This window comes from Phasianus colchicus, chromosome 1 (genome assembly GCF_987193195.1).
Source record: "Phasianus colchicus chromosome 1, bPhaCol1.hap1.1, whole genome shotgun sequence".
In the NCBI taxonomy this organism is placed as follows: Eukaryota; Metazoa; Chordata; class Aves; order Galliformes; family Phasianidae; genus Phasianus; species Phasianus colchicus.
This window is the reverse complement of record NC_143436.1, coordinates 184,979,434-184,995,718: the sequence shown is the minus strand read 5'-3', so window position 1 is coordinate 184,995,718 and position 16,285 is coordinate 184,979,434. Positions and strand designations below refer to the sequence as shown.

General features: G+C 34.2%; 1 protein-coding gene across 1 annotated transcript in view; it reads left to right on the top strand.

Annotated features, from left to right (window-relative positions):
- LOC149920311 (contactin-5-like) overlaps positions 1-16,285 on the top strand; it is a 93,506-nt gene that overhangs the window by 34,792 nt on the left and 42,429 nt on the right. The window contains exon 4 of the mRNA XM_090146864.1: positions 4,062-4,157. Coding sequence (XP_090002990.1) covers positions 4,062-4,157 — 96 coding nt within the window. The remainder of the gene's footprint in view (positions 1-4,061; positions 4,158-16,285) is intronic.

Below are 16,285 nucleotides of genomic sequence, written 5' to 3'. Positions count from 1 at the left end.
ATAGAACCATTTACTGATGCAGTTTATTTTGGTTATTAACTGTTAGCTATTGAATTTGAAAATCTTTCATTTGCTACTTAAGGTAGGTTTAGGTTCTCTGTTGGATTAAATTGCTGCTGCTGCAGTGTTTTCACACCACTACATAGCCAAGCCCCACCGCACCATTCTTTCATCAGTCCTTCCCCAAAAGAACAGGGGAAGAAAATATGAGGAACGGTCAATTATTGCTCTAATCAATTTTACTACATTAGCATGTTTTAAGCTTCTTTTATGCATTTGCAAATTCTATGTGATAGTAAATGCAGAAGATATAGAAAAATATTACCTGATTAAAAAATAACACAACTAGGCATAGATTGCTAGATGAATACACACAAGTAAGTGGATATTACTATTGCAATCAGTCATAATTTATAAAAATTACAAATATAAAAATGTCAATAAGGTCAAGGAAAAGAATATACCTTTACCTAACAATTCCTTTGTGTTTTCTAGTGAAAATGTAGTTCAGGATTAATTAATGGATGGTCTGTACATTATGATTTAGGCTGACAGCATGCTAGAGAGAAAATTATTTCCTTACAAGAATATGCTTATGTACCACCATTGTCCCAAGTTTCTTTAATCACCTGTGTTCTGAGGAAGAAAAAAAAAATTTTATAATATGTATCACAGGTTCTGAAATAAGTTTATGTAATGTATATAAAAGTACAGTATCCTCCTTTTTCTCTCTCTCTTTTTTTTTTTTTTTTTTTTTTTAATTTAATTTATTTTCAGACAGGAATCTTCAAGATTTCTCCTGTGATCCTCATCTTTTTTTGTTGTTGTTCCCTGAAAACATCTGTCTAATTACCTTCTTACTGTACATAAAATATTTCCCTGAAACTCCTCATTAAGTCTGCAGATACAATGAGACAGAATAAAGTGCATATGTTCAGAATATATATTCCCTATCTTTCTGTTTTCTCTTGCTATGTACATGTACAGTAACTTATTTGATGACAAATAAAGGCCCTTTTTTTTTTTTTTTTTTTTTTTCAAATTGTCAGACTGATGATTTGTGAAGGAGTCAAAAGCTTTCGGGGAATGAATGATAACAGCAGAAATAATAACCATGATATGTATACCCTGAAGTTTTTGACTGTTACTCATATTTCATTATTGAAATGTCATATGATAATATGATTTTTCAAAATTCAAAACTTTGTTTTTCTCACAAAATGTGGTTAGATGATGTTTCTGTAATGGTAGCAATCTTTTTTTGCCATATGTTCCTTGTATACTTTTTTTATCTAACATCTTCAGTATCAAAAGTTACTCTTGCTAAGGTCCAATGAGTGATTCTAATAACAAAGCTCCTCCTTCTTAAACTAGCATTCCTAGAAAATAGGTGTATGTCAGTACAAAATGATATAGTAATTTCTTTACACATCTTAATATTCTATGATTACTGAATTTACTTCACTGAACCTAAAACTTTCCTGTGGAATCATGGATATCATTTTTTCTTTATACCTACGTTTAATTCTTCTGTTGCCTGTATGAGCCTCATGAGCTACTGAACAAATATTTCCTATTTTTAACGTGTAAAATTAAGCAATATTTTTAATATAGACTGTACTGGAAGCTTGAAAAAAAAACATGTTTTTAATGGAATTTGTTTTCCTGTAAATCTTATCTTTTTAAAAGAGCTACAATTCCAGCTAAAGTTTCATTTCTTGGCTCTGCCTCTCACATACAAGGAAAAGAAGGCTACTCTTTCTGTAGCAACAAAACAATTATGTTTGTCCTTGGCCTGAATTTTACTTTGCATAAAGCTATTTTTACCTTGTTAGAAAGAAGATTGCCTACTTTATATTCATTTTATGTATTTTCAGCATGTGCCCTTAAACATTTTAATACCTATCATATGATACCCTTTTAAACTCTGTAATAAATCTGCACATGAAATAGTTTAAACTCAAAGCACTGGACTGGCAGAGAACACTGCTCTGCATTAGTCTAGTTTCTATTTTAAAAAGGAATTAACTGGTTTAAGTGACTGATAATGAACTACAAAGCCTTCTACAGCTTCTGTGTGAGGTTACCAAGCAGTAAACGCCAAACACAGATCAATTTTTCATTTTTAATCTGATCTTAATTTGCTAGCAATCATTACTGGGGGTGTTGTCAGGGCTGCAAAAATCTGCCTCTTCACTGTTTGCACTGAACTGCAACTGAGACACAGAAACCATAATTGAAGTGAATTGGAAGGACAACAAGAGTTAAAAATGTTCCAGCTTTTGTATGAATTCTTCTGCCAATTTATTAAAAAAAAAAAAAAGGCACCTGAATATTAAATTTAATGTGACTGATCCTTCTCCTATTCTCATCCTCACATGTATAATCAACTACTGGAAAAACAATTGCTAGATTTCCTTTGCTATTGGTCCTTTCCTCTTTTTAGTTAGTTGTTTATTTGACTGCTAGTTCTGCCCAGGTTTTCTGCCACTTTCTGTTCCTTTGACTTCCTCAAGACTCTTCTCATTTACTTTTGATTACTCCTTTCACATTCTGCAGAAGTATTTTGTTATCTATTGTGTCTTCTATACTCTTCTTAACACACATCAATGCATACATACGTGTGCTGAGAGAAACTTACACTTCAGCTCCTTTCAGAATAGGAGTAACCTCTGCAGACAGCCGTCCTGTGAGCCAGATGTTTTGGATCAGAGTTACTGCTTTTTTCCCAATCTTCTAAATTGTGCCAAAGATCAAGGACAGTAATGAGCTAGTTATACCTGAAGTAGGACATCCAGAACGTGTTACACCAAACACATTGGATTTAATGCCTTGCATCTTCACTAGCTCTGGAATTACTGTACATTTTCTGTCCCGCAGTGGAGATTGCTCTTGTGTCAAAGATTATTCTTTAGTAACACACTACAAAAATAAATAAATAAATAAATAAATAAATAAATAAATAAAATTGCATAATTTTTTTTAGCAATAAAAATAATTTTGCTATTCTGTGTTTGCCAAGTATCTCCAGAAATATATGTTTATCTTCACATTAGCAATGAAGACTAGCTGTGTATTTTCAAAGAGGTGAAGGTTGTGCATTTGTTAGGTGTTTGTTTCCAAATTGTTTTTTTTTTTTTTTCTTTTCTTTTTAGAACGCATATAGCATACTTATTGTATGGGTTCCAGGTATTCAGTAGTGTTACCTCTTTTTTCCATTGTCAGAGGACTGCAAAATATTGGGGTTTTGTTTGTTTGCTTGTTTGCTTGTTTGTTTGTTTGTTTTCTCCCAATACTGACAAAGGAAATACTGCAATGATAAGATTATAACTTACAGAGAAACTGCTTGGCCTGGTTTCAGGACACGTCCTGAAAACATGTTGAAGCCATGATCCACCAATTAGTTTTGTACATCTTTTACAACCCATGAAGTTTGTTCATGTATACACTCTTGCACTTTGGCCGTATGTGAGGAGTAAATCAAAATGTTCCATAGGGCACCCCTATGGAAACTATTCATATTACATTTTCTTGAGAAGGAGGGCTGCAAGTACATTTTATGGAAATTTGGTGGTATTCTTCTTGCCTGAAAAATTGACCTTGAAAAAAATCTTTGAGGTTTTAGCTTTGAGCTGCTTTTAAAAGGACTCAGCAATAATCCATTTTGAAAGGTTATTGTCTTCATAAATTTTGCACTAAAAAGCTAAACACTGGTTTGTTAAAAAAATAAATAAATGAAATTGGCTGATATATCTGTTTTATTTTAGAAAAACGTAGATCTTAAAAAAAAAAAAGAACTACATAAAGTCATATAATCAAAATGGTATACCATGAAAAGCAGAAATTTTTTAACTAAGAAAACACTTCATTTCAAGCTGTACTACCAGACAAAATGACTACCTATGCAGGACTAACCATCCCAGTATTCTCTAAATATAAAGTAATAATTAAATCACTGCAGAATCATTCATTAGATGAAGAAGAAATAAATTATAAGTTACAGTACTAAAAAAATACTAAACTTTTTGTGTGTAACTAAAATTGCTATGTTCTTTTAATAGATCTGGGGAATTTTAGTGGTCGGACAAGAAGTGCTGTCTCTGTACGTGAAGGTCAAGGAGTGGTTCTGATGTGCTCCCCTCCACTTCATTCACCAGGTACAGTAGATTGCAGCTTGTATGCATACTCATCCTTTACAGTATGCTCATTATAGGATGCTTGACATTGTTGATATCTGTGTCTGACTGTGGATCTTGAAGATGAAATATACATAGTTCTGCTAACTTTTTTTGGAGCACCAAAGGAGTAATTAATGCTCATTCAGCAAATTCCACTGGATAGCAACAGGATTTCTGTTATGAGAACATCTTATTCCCACTACAAAAGTTCAGTGTACCAATTGTCTCCACACTACTAGTGGTGAATGTGCTGCCTTGAGATCACATAGTATTTCTCCTAGAGATTAGAAATCTTCCAAAATTGTTCCAAGTGTCAGTCTTGAGATATAGATTTTGAATACGTATTGGCTTCTCTTTCCAGAAGTACAAATATGGTTTTGATTACTTCCACTTGCTGTTCAGATTAGTTTCCAGTACACAATAGCATAATTACTAGCAGCCAGATATATCATGAATCCCATGAAATGACTGTGAATTTCCAAATTTAATTGTAGCTATGCAAAGAGATTGTGTTTCTGCTTTTCAGATTGGTGCTCTTGAAAAGGCTGTGGATAGCTAAATGTGTTTTCATGTTTACATAACACATAATACCTAGAGACACAGCTCTAGACAGAATATCATGTTTGCAACTAGGTGCAGTATAGCTTATTGTTTTCCCATTTGGGAAATGAGATCTGTACAGAATGGATTTTTCCTGACTTCAGATTTGAGTTCCGCAAAAAGTTACACTGCAGACAGAAGAAGTGTAGGAAACAATACCTCCTCTGAATTTCAATTGTGGATATGTATTCTGTTTATATCTACTGTGGGACTATTGTTATTATGAGTGTGATAAACACCTGTAATTATCTGATCATCTCTCTACTTTTCTGACTTCTGAATACATTTTCCTGTCATAGTTGCCTTCATCATCTATTTCTGTATTTGACTCTATGGTCCACATGTGATAGAATTGGCTACAAGATTTTAAGGCTTGATTAAGATAAATAAACAGGGAAGAAGTTGTAGGCAAAACAAACGTTCCAAGTCAAGAGCTGAATTACTTTTCTTCAAACCGACTGAGTGTAAGGATGGATGGGCAACAACAGTGCAGTATTCATATGCTTTTTAACTGCTGTCATTCAGTAGAATACAACTAATATGTCATCAAAGTATTTGTAAATTTTCCCTAAAACTGTGCTGCTAAACTTAAATTTAGCTAGATTTCAATGGAGTGCTCTACTGCAATAGACACGTTACATTTGATTGTGAAAAACTATGCTATTTCATTTTCATCAGAGCCATTAAAACTCTGCTTGGAAAATCCTGTACTTAAAATGATCAATGGCTTTAGTTTATGTTGCTTCAACATTGGTACACTATGACAGCAAAAAATTCCTTCTGGAAAAACATTTGTAGCCTCTATTGTCATAGTTCTGTCATGATAGAAGAAGTTTACAGAATGGAAGAGTAATCACTGAAAGCTAAAAAAATTCACTGATATACACAATCAAGCACAAGCTCATGTATATGGTAAGGGAACCTGACCTTCCTTTTTTTTTTTTTTTTTTTTTTTTCTGTTTGTCATGTAATATGCAGAATCAGAAGCAATTTCCTTCTGTCTGCCTTCTTGCAAAATGAGTTGTAGTAAGTCTTTTGTGGTACTGCTATGGGACAGAAGATAATATCAGTGGTGCCTGGAGACACCTGGGAAAGGGGGAAGAAGGGCGTATCTCCATCATCCTTACAAAAAATTTTACGAAACCTGATTATGTTTCAACAATATTCAGCAAAACTGTGGTAGTGGGGTACAAGACATTAATGAAAGATGACTGTCAGATTAAAATCAGTTTATGAAAAAAATTTCAACAAAGATAGAACTTCAGAGGGGGAATGTGTGAGCTCAGTACTGAAATTAAGCAGGAATTAAACATGAAACTTCCCTTCTTTCGTCCAACTTCCAAATCCTTTTATAGAGGAAAGGAATGTCAAGGATTTATGTGAAGGAACATTTAAAGTTATTATTTTTTTAATGAATTCAACTTCTGGATTGTAGTTTCTGGGTCTGATTTTCAAAATGTTATTTCTCCTAAGCAGCCCTGAGAAATTTTTACCTCTAAAATCATGAACAATAAATTAATCTAGAAGTTAATAGTTAAATAATAGTTAAATAGTTAAAAACTATTTGAAGTACGTGTGAAATGTGAACATCTAACATTTACAAGACTATGAGTTATGAGTAGGCTTTTGAGAGAGATTTTTCTGTAGATGAGCAGTGCAAGCTCCACTATATTGATTAATTCACATTCACCAGCATCCTTAGGAATAATTTTCACTTACTATCCAAGGAGATAAATCCATGATATCTTACCAAATCTAATAATTCTCCACAGCATCGTAATCAATCCATGTTTCAACAGAATCCCATTCTTTAATCTCTAAGTCAGTACTTATAACATTGCCAAAGAATTTCCAGATTGAGCCCTTACAGTAAATGCAGGTTAAAAAAAATAAGACAATGCTGGAACACTATATTAAAAGGGATACAGTTTTATTTACCTGTTTTCAAACAGGAGATAAATAATTATTTTTTACTGGGTAGTGCTCACATGCTCTTTTTACAGAATACAGTTCTTCTGGAAAAATATGAATGTATTTACAAAACACTGATATGTACAAATTATTCATGTTGGTTCATTATGCTGTTCTCCAAATATTTTACAGAGGAAATATGCAAAAAACAAATAAACAACAACAACAAAAAACACTATGAATATGTTCAGAATATTCCCAGTGTGCACTCAAATGAGAGAATTAAAAGGAGAAATATATATTGATTTTAATCAATATTAATTATATTATTATATATTAATTATCTTTGCTGAGAAATGTCTTATCAAAAAATAGAGGGAGTTTTACAGGAGATATTCTTCACAATGTTGAAGGAAAATACATTGAAGAAAAAGATTTTGTTCAAACTTCTTATGACAAACAGCTACCATCAGATTCTCACTTCCTGCTTCTCTGAGACTGTCACTTGCATATATGTATGTGGGCTTCTTACTTCACTAGAAATACTACATCATTTTAATTTGTCTACTTGAGAAGATTTTCTGCTAATTCTTATTTTGTTGCAAAATCTGAAGTTGTCCCTTGAGAAATACATTAATCATGGATGACTTGGACTTTCATAAACATAGCATTTCATTCTTAAAGAAAAAAAAAAAATCACCATAAACATTTCATCTACTTCTTCTCTACCCTTTACTGCCTTTTTCTTCAGAATGATTTTCCTAGGCTGTTAATTTGTTAACTGAGAGATTCATTAATTACCCACTGCTTAAATAACAAGCTTTGTTTGATATCTCCATTTAAAAAGGTTTCTGCTGCTTTTTTTCCATAAACATGATTATGGTTCTTCATTGTAGTACGCTAAAGAATGTAAACATTGGGTTTCATTCAGTCATTTAATTATCTTAATTACAAGATTTACCACAGAAAGATTAAAAATGAAAGGAAAATTTTGTCAAGATTTACATGTTTCCCTCAAAATTAATACCTTCAGTTGAGCTTTTTAAGGCTTTTATTCAAAGCTTTCAGTAGCAGCTTAATAGAAAATGAGGTTTCCCATTGCTATAGCAGTGTTGATATACTGCACTCTGTGAGTCAGCAAAGTAGATCATCTTCTGCTTCACTTCAAAGAGACATTGCTGTCTGGAGGCAGCATGCAACATCTGTACAGAAGATAAATTGAATTTTTTTTATCACTTTCAGGAGGACAAATTTGATCTTACCCAATTCTAAAACTGTAATATAGGCAGTAGCATTTATGCCTTCATAATTTTCATAAATAATAGAATAATTGAATCATCATTGGAAAGAACCTTAGAGATTCTCAGGCTCCAGCCCCCCTCTGCTCCCCCCCCCTACCATGGCGAGGCTTGGCGCCCACTAGATCAGGCTGCCCAGGATGCCCAGGATCCCCTCCAATCTAGCCTTGAACACCTCCAAGGGGCACCCACAACTTCTATGGGCAAACTGATCTTGTGTCTTACCAACCTCTGAGTAAAGAATTTCCACCTAGCATCTAACCTAAATTTCACTTATTTTAGTTTAAAACATTCCTTCTTATCCAGGCACTATGAGGCCATGTAAAAAGTCTCTCTCCCTCCTGACTGTATTTTAAATACTGGAAGTCTGCAACAAGGTCTCCCCAGAGTCTTCTTCAGGCTGAACAAGCCCATCTCCCTCAGTCTTTCTTAGTAAGAGAGATTCTCCAGCCCTGTGGCATCTTTGTGCCACTCGCTGAACCCATTCCAACAGCTCAATGTCCTTCTTGTGTTGCGGCTCTTGAGCTTGGATGAAGTACTCTAGACCACACCTCAGAAGGACAGAATAGACAAGGACAATCACCTCCTTGTTGCTACTGGAGACTTCGTTTTTGATGCTGCCCGGAATATAGTTGGTCTTCTGGACTGCAAGTGCACATTGCTGACTCCTGTCCACTCATCCACCAGAATCCCCAAATCCTTCTCAGTGGAACTGTTCTCAGTAAGTTTTCCCAGTCTGTACACATACCCGGTATTGCTCCAACCCAAGTGCAGCACTTTATAGTTGGCCTTGCTGAGCTTCATTAGTTTCATATATGCCCACTTTTCAAGCTTGTCCAGGTCACTCTGGATGATATATCTTTCTTTTATTGTGTGAACTGTACCACTCAACTTGGTGTTATCCTCAAACTTGCAGCAGTTCTTTCCCAGAACTCCCCATGTTAGGCCCATACTGCACAGATGATACATAGAAATAACGGGGCAAGTCTAAATGACTTCAGAATTGTTAGAAGTAGACTTTTGCATAGTAATTATTTATGATAACAAGCTTCTTATCTTTGGGTTAGAGTACCCTCAGTATGCTTGTGATCTTGATAAGCAGTTGACTGGGATATCTGCATGTATGCTACATTAAATGCTGATTCGAAGGCATACATAAATCTTACGATACACTAGGATGGCTTTTGTGAGTGAACTTTAAATATCAAACTCTGTTTATGCAGAGGCCACGAGTTTGTATTAAAGACATGGATTTTGTCCTAGGATCCAGATTTTTAATGGTGGTATTTCAGTGCACAGCATTAAAGAACTTCAGTTTTTATGTTTATCTATCCAATTCTTCGTTCATATGAAACCTACATGAACTTAGATCTCTATACTTACATCTCTCTCTCTCCTCAACACTGGGTGCTTCTTCACCATTTTAATTGTCCCTACAGGTGATATTTTGTCCTTACTGTGATTTATCGTGTCAGTATAGTTCTGTATTAAATAATATATGCATTGTTGTTTTTTTTTCTATGACTTTTTTTCACATCTGACTTTTCAAATCATCTTAGGAGAAAGCTGTGCACTTTAATTTCATGAGAAACCAGTGTGTAGCTGAAATAGTCACATTTCTCTTCTCCCTTGAGAATGATGGATTGGACTGTGTTGCTGGTTCCTAATCTAAACACTGTCAGTCTTCCCAAAATAAGACCTGGATGGGTCATACATCCAGTCATAACTCTCTTTTAAGCTAAGTAGAACTTATTCCCCAGTCAGTATTTAGAGTTTTTCGAGACTAGATGTACGATGACACAGGTGAAGGCAAATAGAAAATTTCACGTTAACTGGACATAACTGTAATCTCCTTCTAACTACTTCCTGGGAAGGCTGAACTGCCCAATGCTCTAATGTTTCTTCTACTACTAGCAGGAGTGAGATTAAGGGGAATGCTACAGCTCTTTTTTTCTATATTTTTCCTTAACAAATATCAGTGTTAAAAAGGAACGTAAATGTATGTCCTAGAATTATCAAATGCTTGACCTATAGGAAGTAGACCTATATTAAGACATAAGAAACAACCATCTCAACTCTGCTTTATCTCTTTCATAATTGAATGCCATAGTTTATTCCTCTTCACCCATTTTTATTCAGTTTGGGAGCATGATGCTAAGAATCAGGAACAGGCCACAGCTAACAGTATTAAGTATTGATTGCTAAATTTAAAGGGCAGAAAAGTATAATGAATTTAGTATGTCACATATAAAAGAACAAAATGAAACAACTTCTCTTTCTGTTCTTCACATGCCCATAACATAAACTGTTGTAATGCAAATACAAAATGAATTAAAAGCATTATTTCAGGAGCCATTCCTACCACATGAATGAATTAGCTACCATGAGTTGAAGGGTACCTGAACTACCCTCTCAGGTTTTATTATATTTTTGTGTTTATTTCACTTTAACTAAGTAATAACAAAGTTCAAACTTTGCTATTTGATAATGGGAGAAAAAAACATGTTAAGATACTAACATATAGAATCATAGAATCATAGAATCATAGAATCACTCAGGATAGAAAAGACCTCAAAGATCATCATGTCCAAGCATAACCTAACCATACTACCCTAACTAACAACCCTCTGCTAAATCATGTCCGTGAGCACCACGTCCAAATGTGTTTTAAAACACATCCAGGGATGGTGACTCAACCACCTCCCTGCAGAGCCTATTCCAGTGCTTTACAATCCTTTCTGTAAAAAAGTTTTTCCTGATATCTAACCTAAACCTCCCCGGCACAACTTGAGACCATTTCTCCTTGTCCTGTTACCTGTCACCAGCGAGAAGAAACCAACACCGCTCTTGCTGTAAGCACCTTTCAGATATCAGAAGAGAGCAATAAGGTCTCCCCTCAGCCTCCTTTTCCCCAGACTGTACAGCCCTTTATTTGTTCCTCATAGGGCACATTCTCCAGGCCCTTCACAAGCCTTGTTGCCCTTCTTTGGCCCTCAATATCCTTTCCTTTTAACTCTATATTCTTGTCCTAATAATCATTCAATGGGATATTTTCTCTCTTTGGCACATTTTATCCTAGAAGATGTTTTGCTCTTACATCCACTACTTTATCACCTTCAATAAAATGCTTTTGAAACATTCTTGTCTAATAACACGAATTCCCATGTGTGTTATCACAGAAGCAAATGTTCATGGCCCCTGACATGTCTCAGTACAGCAATCTGTATTCTTTATCTGTGCAACTGATTGATGACCATGCCTGTAGTTTTCATTATGGAATGAACAAACACAATTAACTTTGCTTTTATTTTTTTTCTTCTATGGTCTTTTCATTATTCAATACATGACCAGTAATTTTCCTGCTGACTTCCCTGGAGCACTTTATAGCATTTTCTTCTTCAATCTTATTGAAGGCGGTGCATGCATTTGAGGATATGAAATTTAAGATTTTGTGGATAATAGAATTTTCAATAGGGTGGCATTTTAACTAGCTATGTTTGCCAATAAGGAGATACTCCCAGTCTGTTGCCTGTGTGTTGTTGTTAGGCTTTAACTGCATTTTTATGAATTGAATATGCACCATATTCTAGGCAATATCTGTATAATAGTCATATGAATAAATAATTATTATTCATTTAATATTTCTTTTACGGAAGCCTTTATTCTTCTTTTTAGAAATAATTTCAAGAGCAATAACATAAAATAAATGTGTTGCTGCATCAAATTCTCTCAAGAAACTTGTAATTGTGTAGAGTTTTTTTAGAGCACCTTTCCAAATATTATCACAATCATAAATCATATCATAATAGATCAATCATATATATCAATATATCAATAATGTCAATCATAAATCAATCTTATCATGAATAATTCCTATCCTCTTAAAAAAATAATACCTATTTCAAAAAATGTGCTGATTTACACTAGAAACTGAAAGTTTAGTGATTCAAAATCACTGGATCTCTGTTGGGAGCTGTTTTATTGCTCAAGAGCTATGAAGCTATAGTGAGAGAAAGCTAGTTGACCTTCATCAATGAAGCCAAAGCATGATATTGGGTAAAGGGGCATCTCTGACAAGATTCTGCTTGAGGGATGTATACTGTTGTTTTATAGCCTCACTAGCATCACCAAATATTACAGAAGCTGCCAGTTCAGAAGAATCATAGAAGATACCAAGGAAAGAGGGAAGAAGCATGAGAGATTAATTAATTGAAAAAAATATGTGAGTATGTTGGTCTTCAGACTCATGTTTTATTGCCTTTCAGGCAATAGACATGTGTGCTATTTGTTTACAAGCTGACATATGGGACAATGATGATGAAAAGTTTCTGTAATTGATAAACTCCTCTTCCCTGGAAACAATACAGTAGTCTGTTACTGAGACGTCTCAACAAATTAGAACTACCAGGACACCCTTAGTCTAGTGAATAATCAAGACAGCATTACCCTGCTAAGTTTAACTGAAATCTGTGTTCATGGTTTCACAACCACATTTCTCCAACCAATCTTGTAAAAATACCAATTAAAGCAGGAAAAAAAAAAAGAAAAAAAAAAGTTACAAAACTTTTTTCAATGCCATAGGTTATATAATTTTGAAAGTAGCAGGAGCACAACATTAATAGATATAAGATTAGAGAAACATACAGTTGTTACAGTTAGAGTCGTACAAGGTTTTTGCAAATTTAATTCTCCAATTTTGCTCTTTCTATTAGAATTTACTTGGTACTTAGTTTTGATATTTTACTAAGCTGATAGCATGAGCAACACAGTTTCAAAAACATGGCAGTTACGTCTATTGTGTTTAATTAATTCCAGTTACCTCTCCACATCACAGAAAAGATTAGCAAGAAAGAGTTCACATGTTAATAATTATAACTAAGGAGAAGAAATACAATGCTGGTCATATAGCTGAAAAAATAGAAGAAGAAGGAAGAAATGAGAGATTATTCATTTCTGAGGATCTAGATTCAAAATCTTTCTCTCCATTACCACTGTGAGTAAATTTTAAAGGATTAAAAGAGGATGAAAATATCAGAGTTTAAAAAATATATATTTTTTACCATTCTGTCTACACATGAATACTGAATTCAGTATTGATTCTGGTAGAGATGAAAACTGAAGATGGTATGAGGTCAATATTGACTCTGAAGAAGTAAGTTCTAGGCTGAACTGATGTGTGTTCTATACGATGCCATTAAATAGATTGTCTATATAATAATGTTAGTTATTATTTGTTTTATATATGCAATATTAAAGTTTTTTAAAAAGAATTTAGTAATGCAGTTCTTGATGAGACATACTGACATATACTTAATTCAACAAGAATGCTCCAAATAAAAGAAACTGTATGAAAACTATTCTAGTTGGGATAACTGATTTTCATTTTTCCTTCTCAAAGGCAAAACAAAGGCAGAATAAATTACTTTGAAATATATACCTGGATGTGCTTATGTTCCATTTGCCTGTCCAACACAAACAGAACTGAAAATAGTTAGAATTTAGCAGTAAATACATTAAAGACAATTTCTTGGACTTATCAAGGGGGAAAATGACTGATTGGGTGCGTATAAGCATAATACATTCAGACATTAGGAAATTGGCTGAATACAAACCACTGTGCAACCTTATCTTCTGATGATAATGTGTGGAAAACACATTTTCCAAAGAAGTGACAATCAAAAAGTGCTTTCTTTTTGTTCTCTGTGACATCTTTTATAATGCCATTAATTCTGACTATTTGCTTGCTCCCTTTTATCTCCTCTGTTTTCATGCTATGTTCCAATATTGTTAAAATCATCGCTGATTACTTAATTAGCCAGCTGAAACACTTCCTGTTGTGTTGGTGTTATTACCCTACAGCAGAGAATAAGTAACTGGAAAATTTAACTTCATTCTTTAGTTTATTGAAGCATTAATTTTCATGGTATTTTTCTTGTTTGAAAACAAGTCTTCCAATAACAACTGTAGGGATAAAAAAGTAGTAAGAATAAAAAATAATGGAAACAACGATACAGATAATTTGGCCTTTCCTGCTGAATTCCAATCTTCTTTAGGACTCAGGATCAATCAACCCAGTGGTACAGAAAGAGACAAAGTTATGAGAGAAAGTTGTAGCCCTATGGTCCTAGTTTCTGAGATCTTTCTTTCACTGTTATTGTTCAGTAGCCTGGCTTAAAATTTTCTACTTCATTGCTGAAGTTCAGACATACTAGACAATTGACAAGAGTTGATTCTTTCTACTTTGTTCCAGATGTAAGAAATCTGGAATCTTGGTCTAAGATTGGACTCATTTGTTTTGAAGGGCTTAGAATGACTAGATTCCATTAATCCATCCATTATGTATTTAGTGTAGTGAAAAAAAAAAAAATTAAAAAAAAAATCAGTGAGAAGCACTTACATGTACTTATCAAAATTATCCATGTAGATATGCACTTAGAAAAATGTCATATGTACAGTTCTGAAAGAGAAGTGGTGGCCTGTGAATCAATATATGAATGCTACTTACTAGCATATATACATGCTTCCCATCTTTACTCTCTGAGATACATACTGAGTAAAACCCCAGACAAGTCCACTGGTGTGACTGAGTTAGGAATTATAAACATTTATGTGACCGAGAAAACTTCAGGGGTGAAAGCCAAGTATAAAGTTGTTCAGCGCTTAACTTTCCTGCTTAGCAAAGGTAGGGAGGCACTCATCTGCAAATGAGTAGTGCTTATAGTACCTCTGAATCATCTGCTTTTCTCCTCTAATTTTTCTTAAATCTGAATAGCTCAAGTAAATGTTCTGAACCATTTCCCCACTGAAGATTCCTCTTATACAGACATCAGAAAGCCTTTTTTTTAACTTTAAACTATAGACATCAACTTTGAAAAGACATGCCAAATGTTTCAAAAGCAGCTTAAATGACTCAAACTTCATTTGTTCAACAGTTGAATTCTGAAAAGAATGTTTTGGAGGGGAAGATAGAAAAAGGAAAAGTCTTTGAAAAACATTAGTATTGTAAAAACTACTCACATTCTCAACACAGAAAGGATCGTATTTGTTAAATGAGTAATGCTATCTCTATTAGAAAAAAAAATGGAGGTATTTGGGAAAGTGTATTATTTTCCTTATGATGTGACACATCAGCTATGTCTTTAACTCCTAATACTAAAAGAATGAGGCGGGAAAATTATAGTCATGGGACACTTCCCTTAGCTGGAATTAAGGCAGCAGAAGACTACGTATTCTTTCAAAAAAACAATTATATGATGTTTAGAAGGTGCAGGGCAGCAGTTCATTGGTATGAAAACTGGAATGAGCAATGTACATTGAAATAGATTACTCTGCATATCTGAATTTAGCAATGTAACTCAGACATTTTTAAGGACTGGACTCAGAATGTTTGTTTAAAGTTGCCGAAGAGCCTGAAGGACAAGTATCACTGAGATCTTTCTGGACCTTATATTTTAAATGTTTCTGGCACAGAAAAGTTTTTTAAAAAAATCATACCAATGAAAATCAAGTACGCATACTAACTGATCTTTTCTCTGAAAAAAAAAAAAAAAAAAAAAAAAAAAGGCAATCTTTTTGTTGTATGCAATGTTGTCTTTTTACAGATCATGTGTGTGGGAAAGATATTTGTTACCTCCAGCAACCACCATGTCCAAGGCCGCACCGCCAGGGGGCTAGCGATCTGCATTCACTAGGGCCATAGCAACACTGACACCAATACGATGGAGAAGCAAATGGCATTTTATTAAGGCACGACAACCCCTTAAATACGCATCCCGTTTCGCTTATGCCCCTTAAGCATGTGTCACACGTTACTCACACGTTACTCACAGAGCGGGGGAGGTCCTATCTCATCACAACCCGATACCCCGTTATCGCCTACTACAACACAGCAGGGGTCCTATTGCATCACAACCCGATACCTCGTTAACGCCTACTGCAACAGATATTTCATCAACCTTTATATGTTTCAGTGTCGACTACAATTCACATATGTCAAACGTAAAAATGACATTGTACTATGAACAGTGGAAAATGTAATGTTATATTTGTAACCTTCAGTATAAAATCGGTCTTGACACTATCTTTGTTTTTTCCAATATATTTTAGTTATTAGCTATGTAAATAATTATAGGACAGAAAATATTTAAAGATTTATCTCTGTAATTAAATCTGAACAAAAATAAATATGTGATTGGCAAAACTGTGTTTTAGGTAAGTGAGCAGTAGATACAGAGCCCCAAGAGCAAAAAAGAGGCAATTTCACTGTTAGCAGATAAATAGACAATATCTATTTGTTCT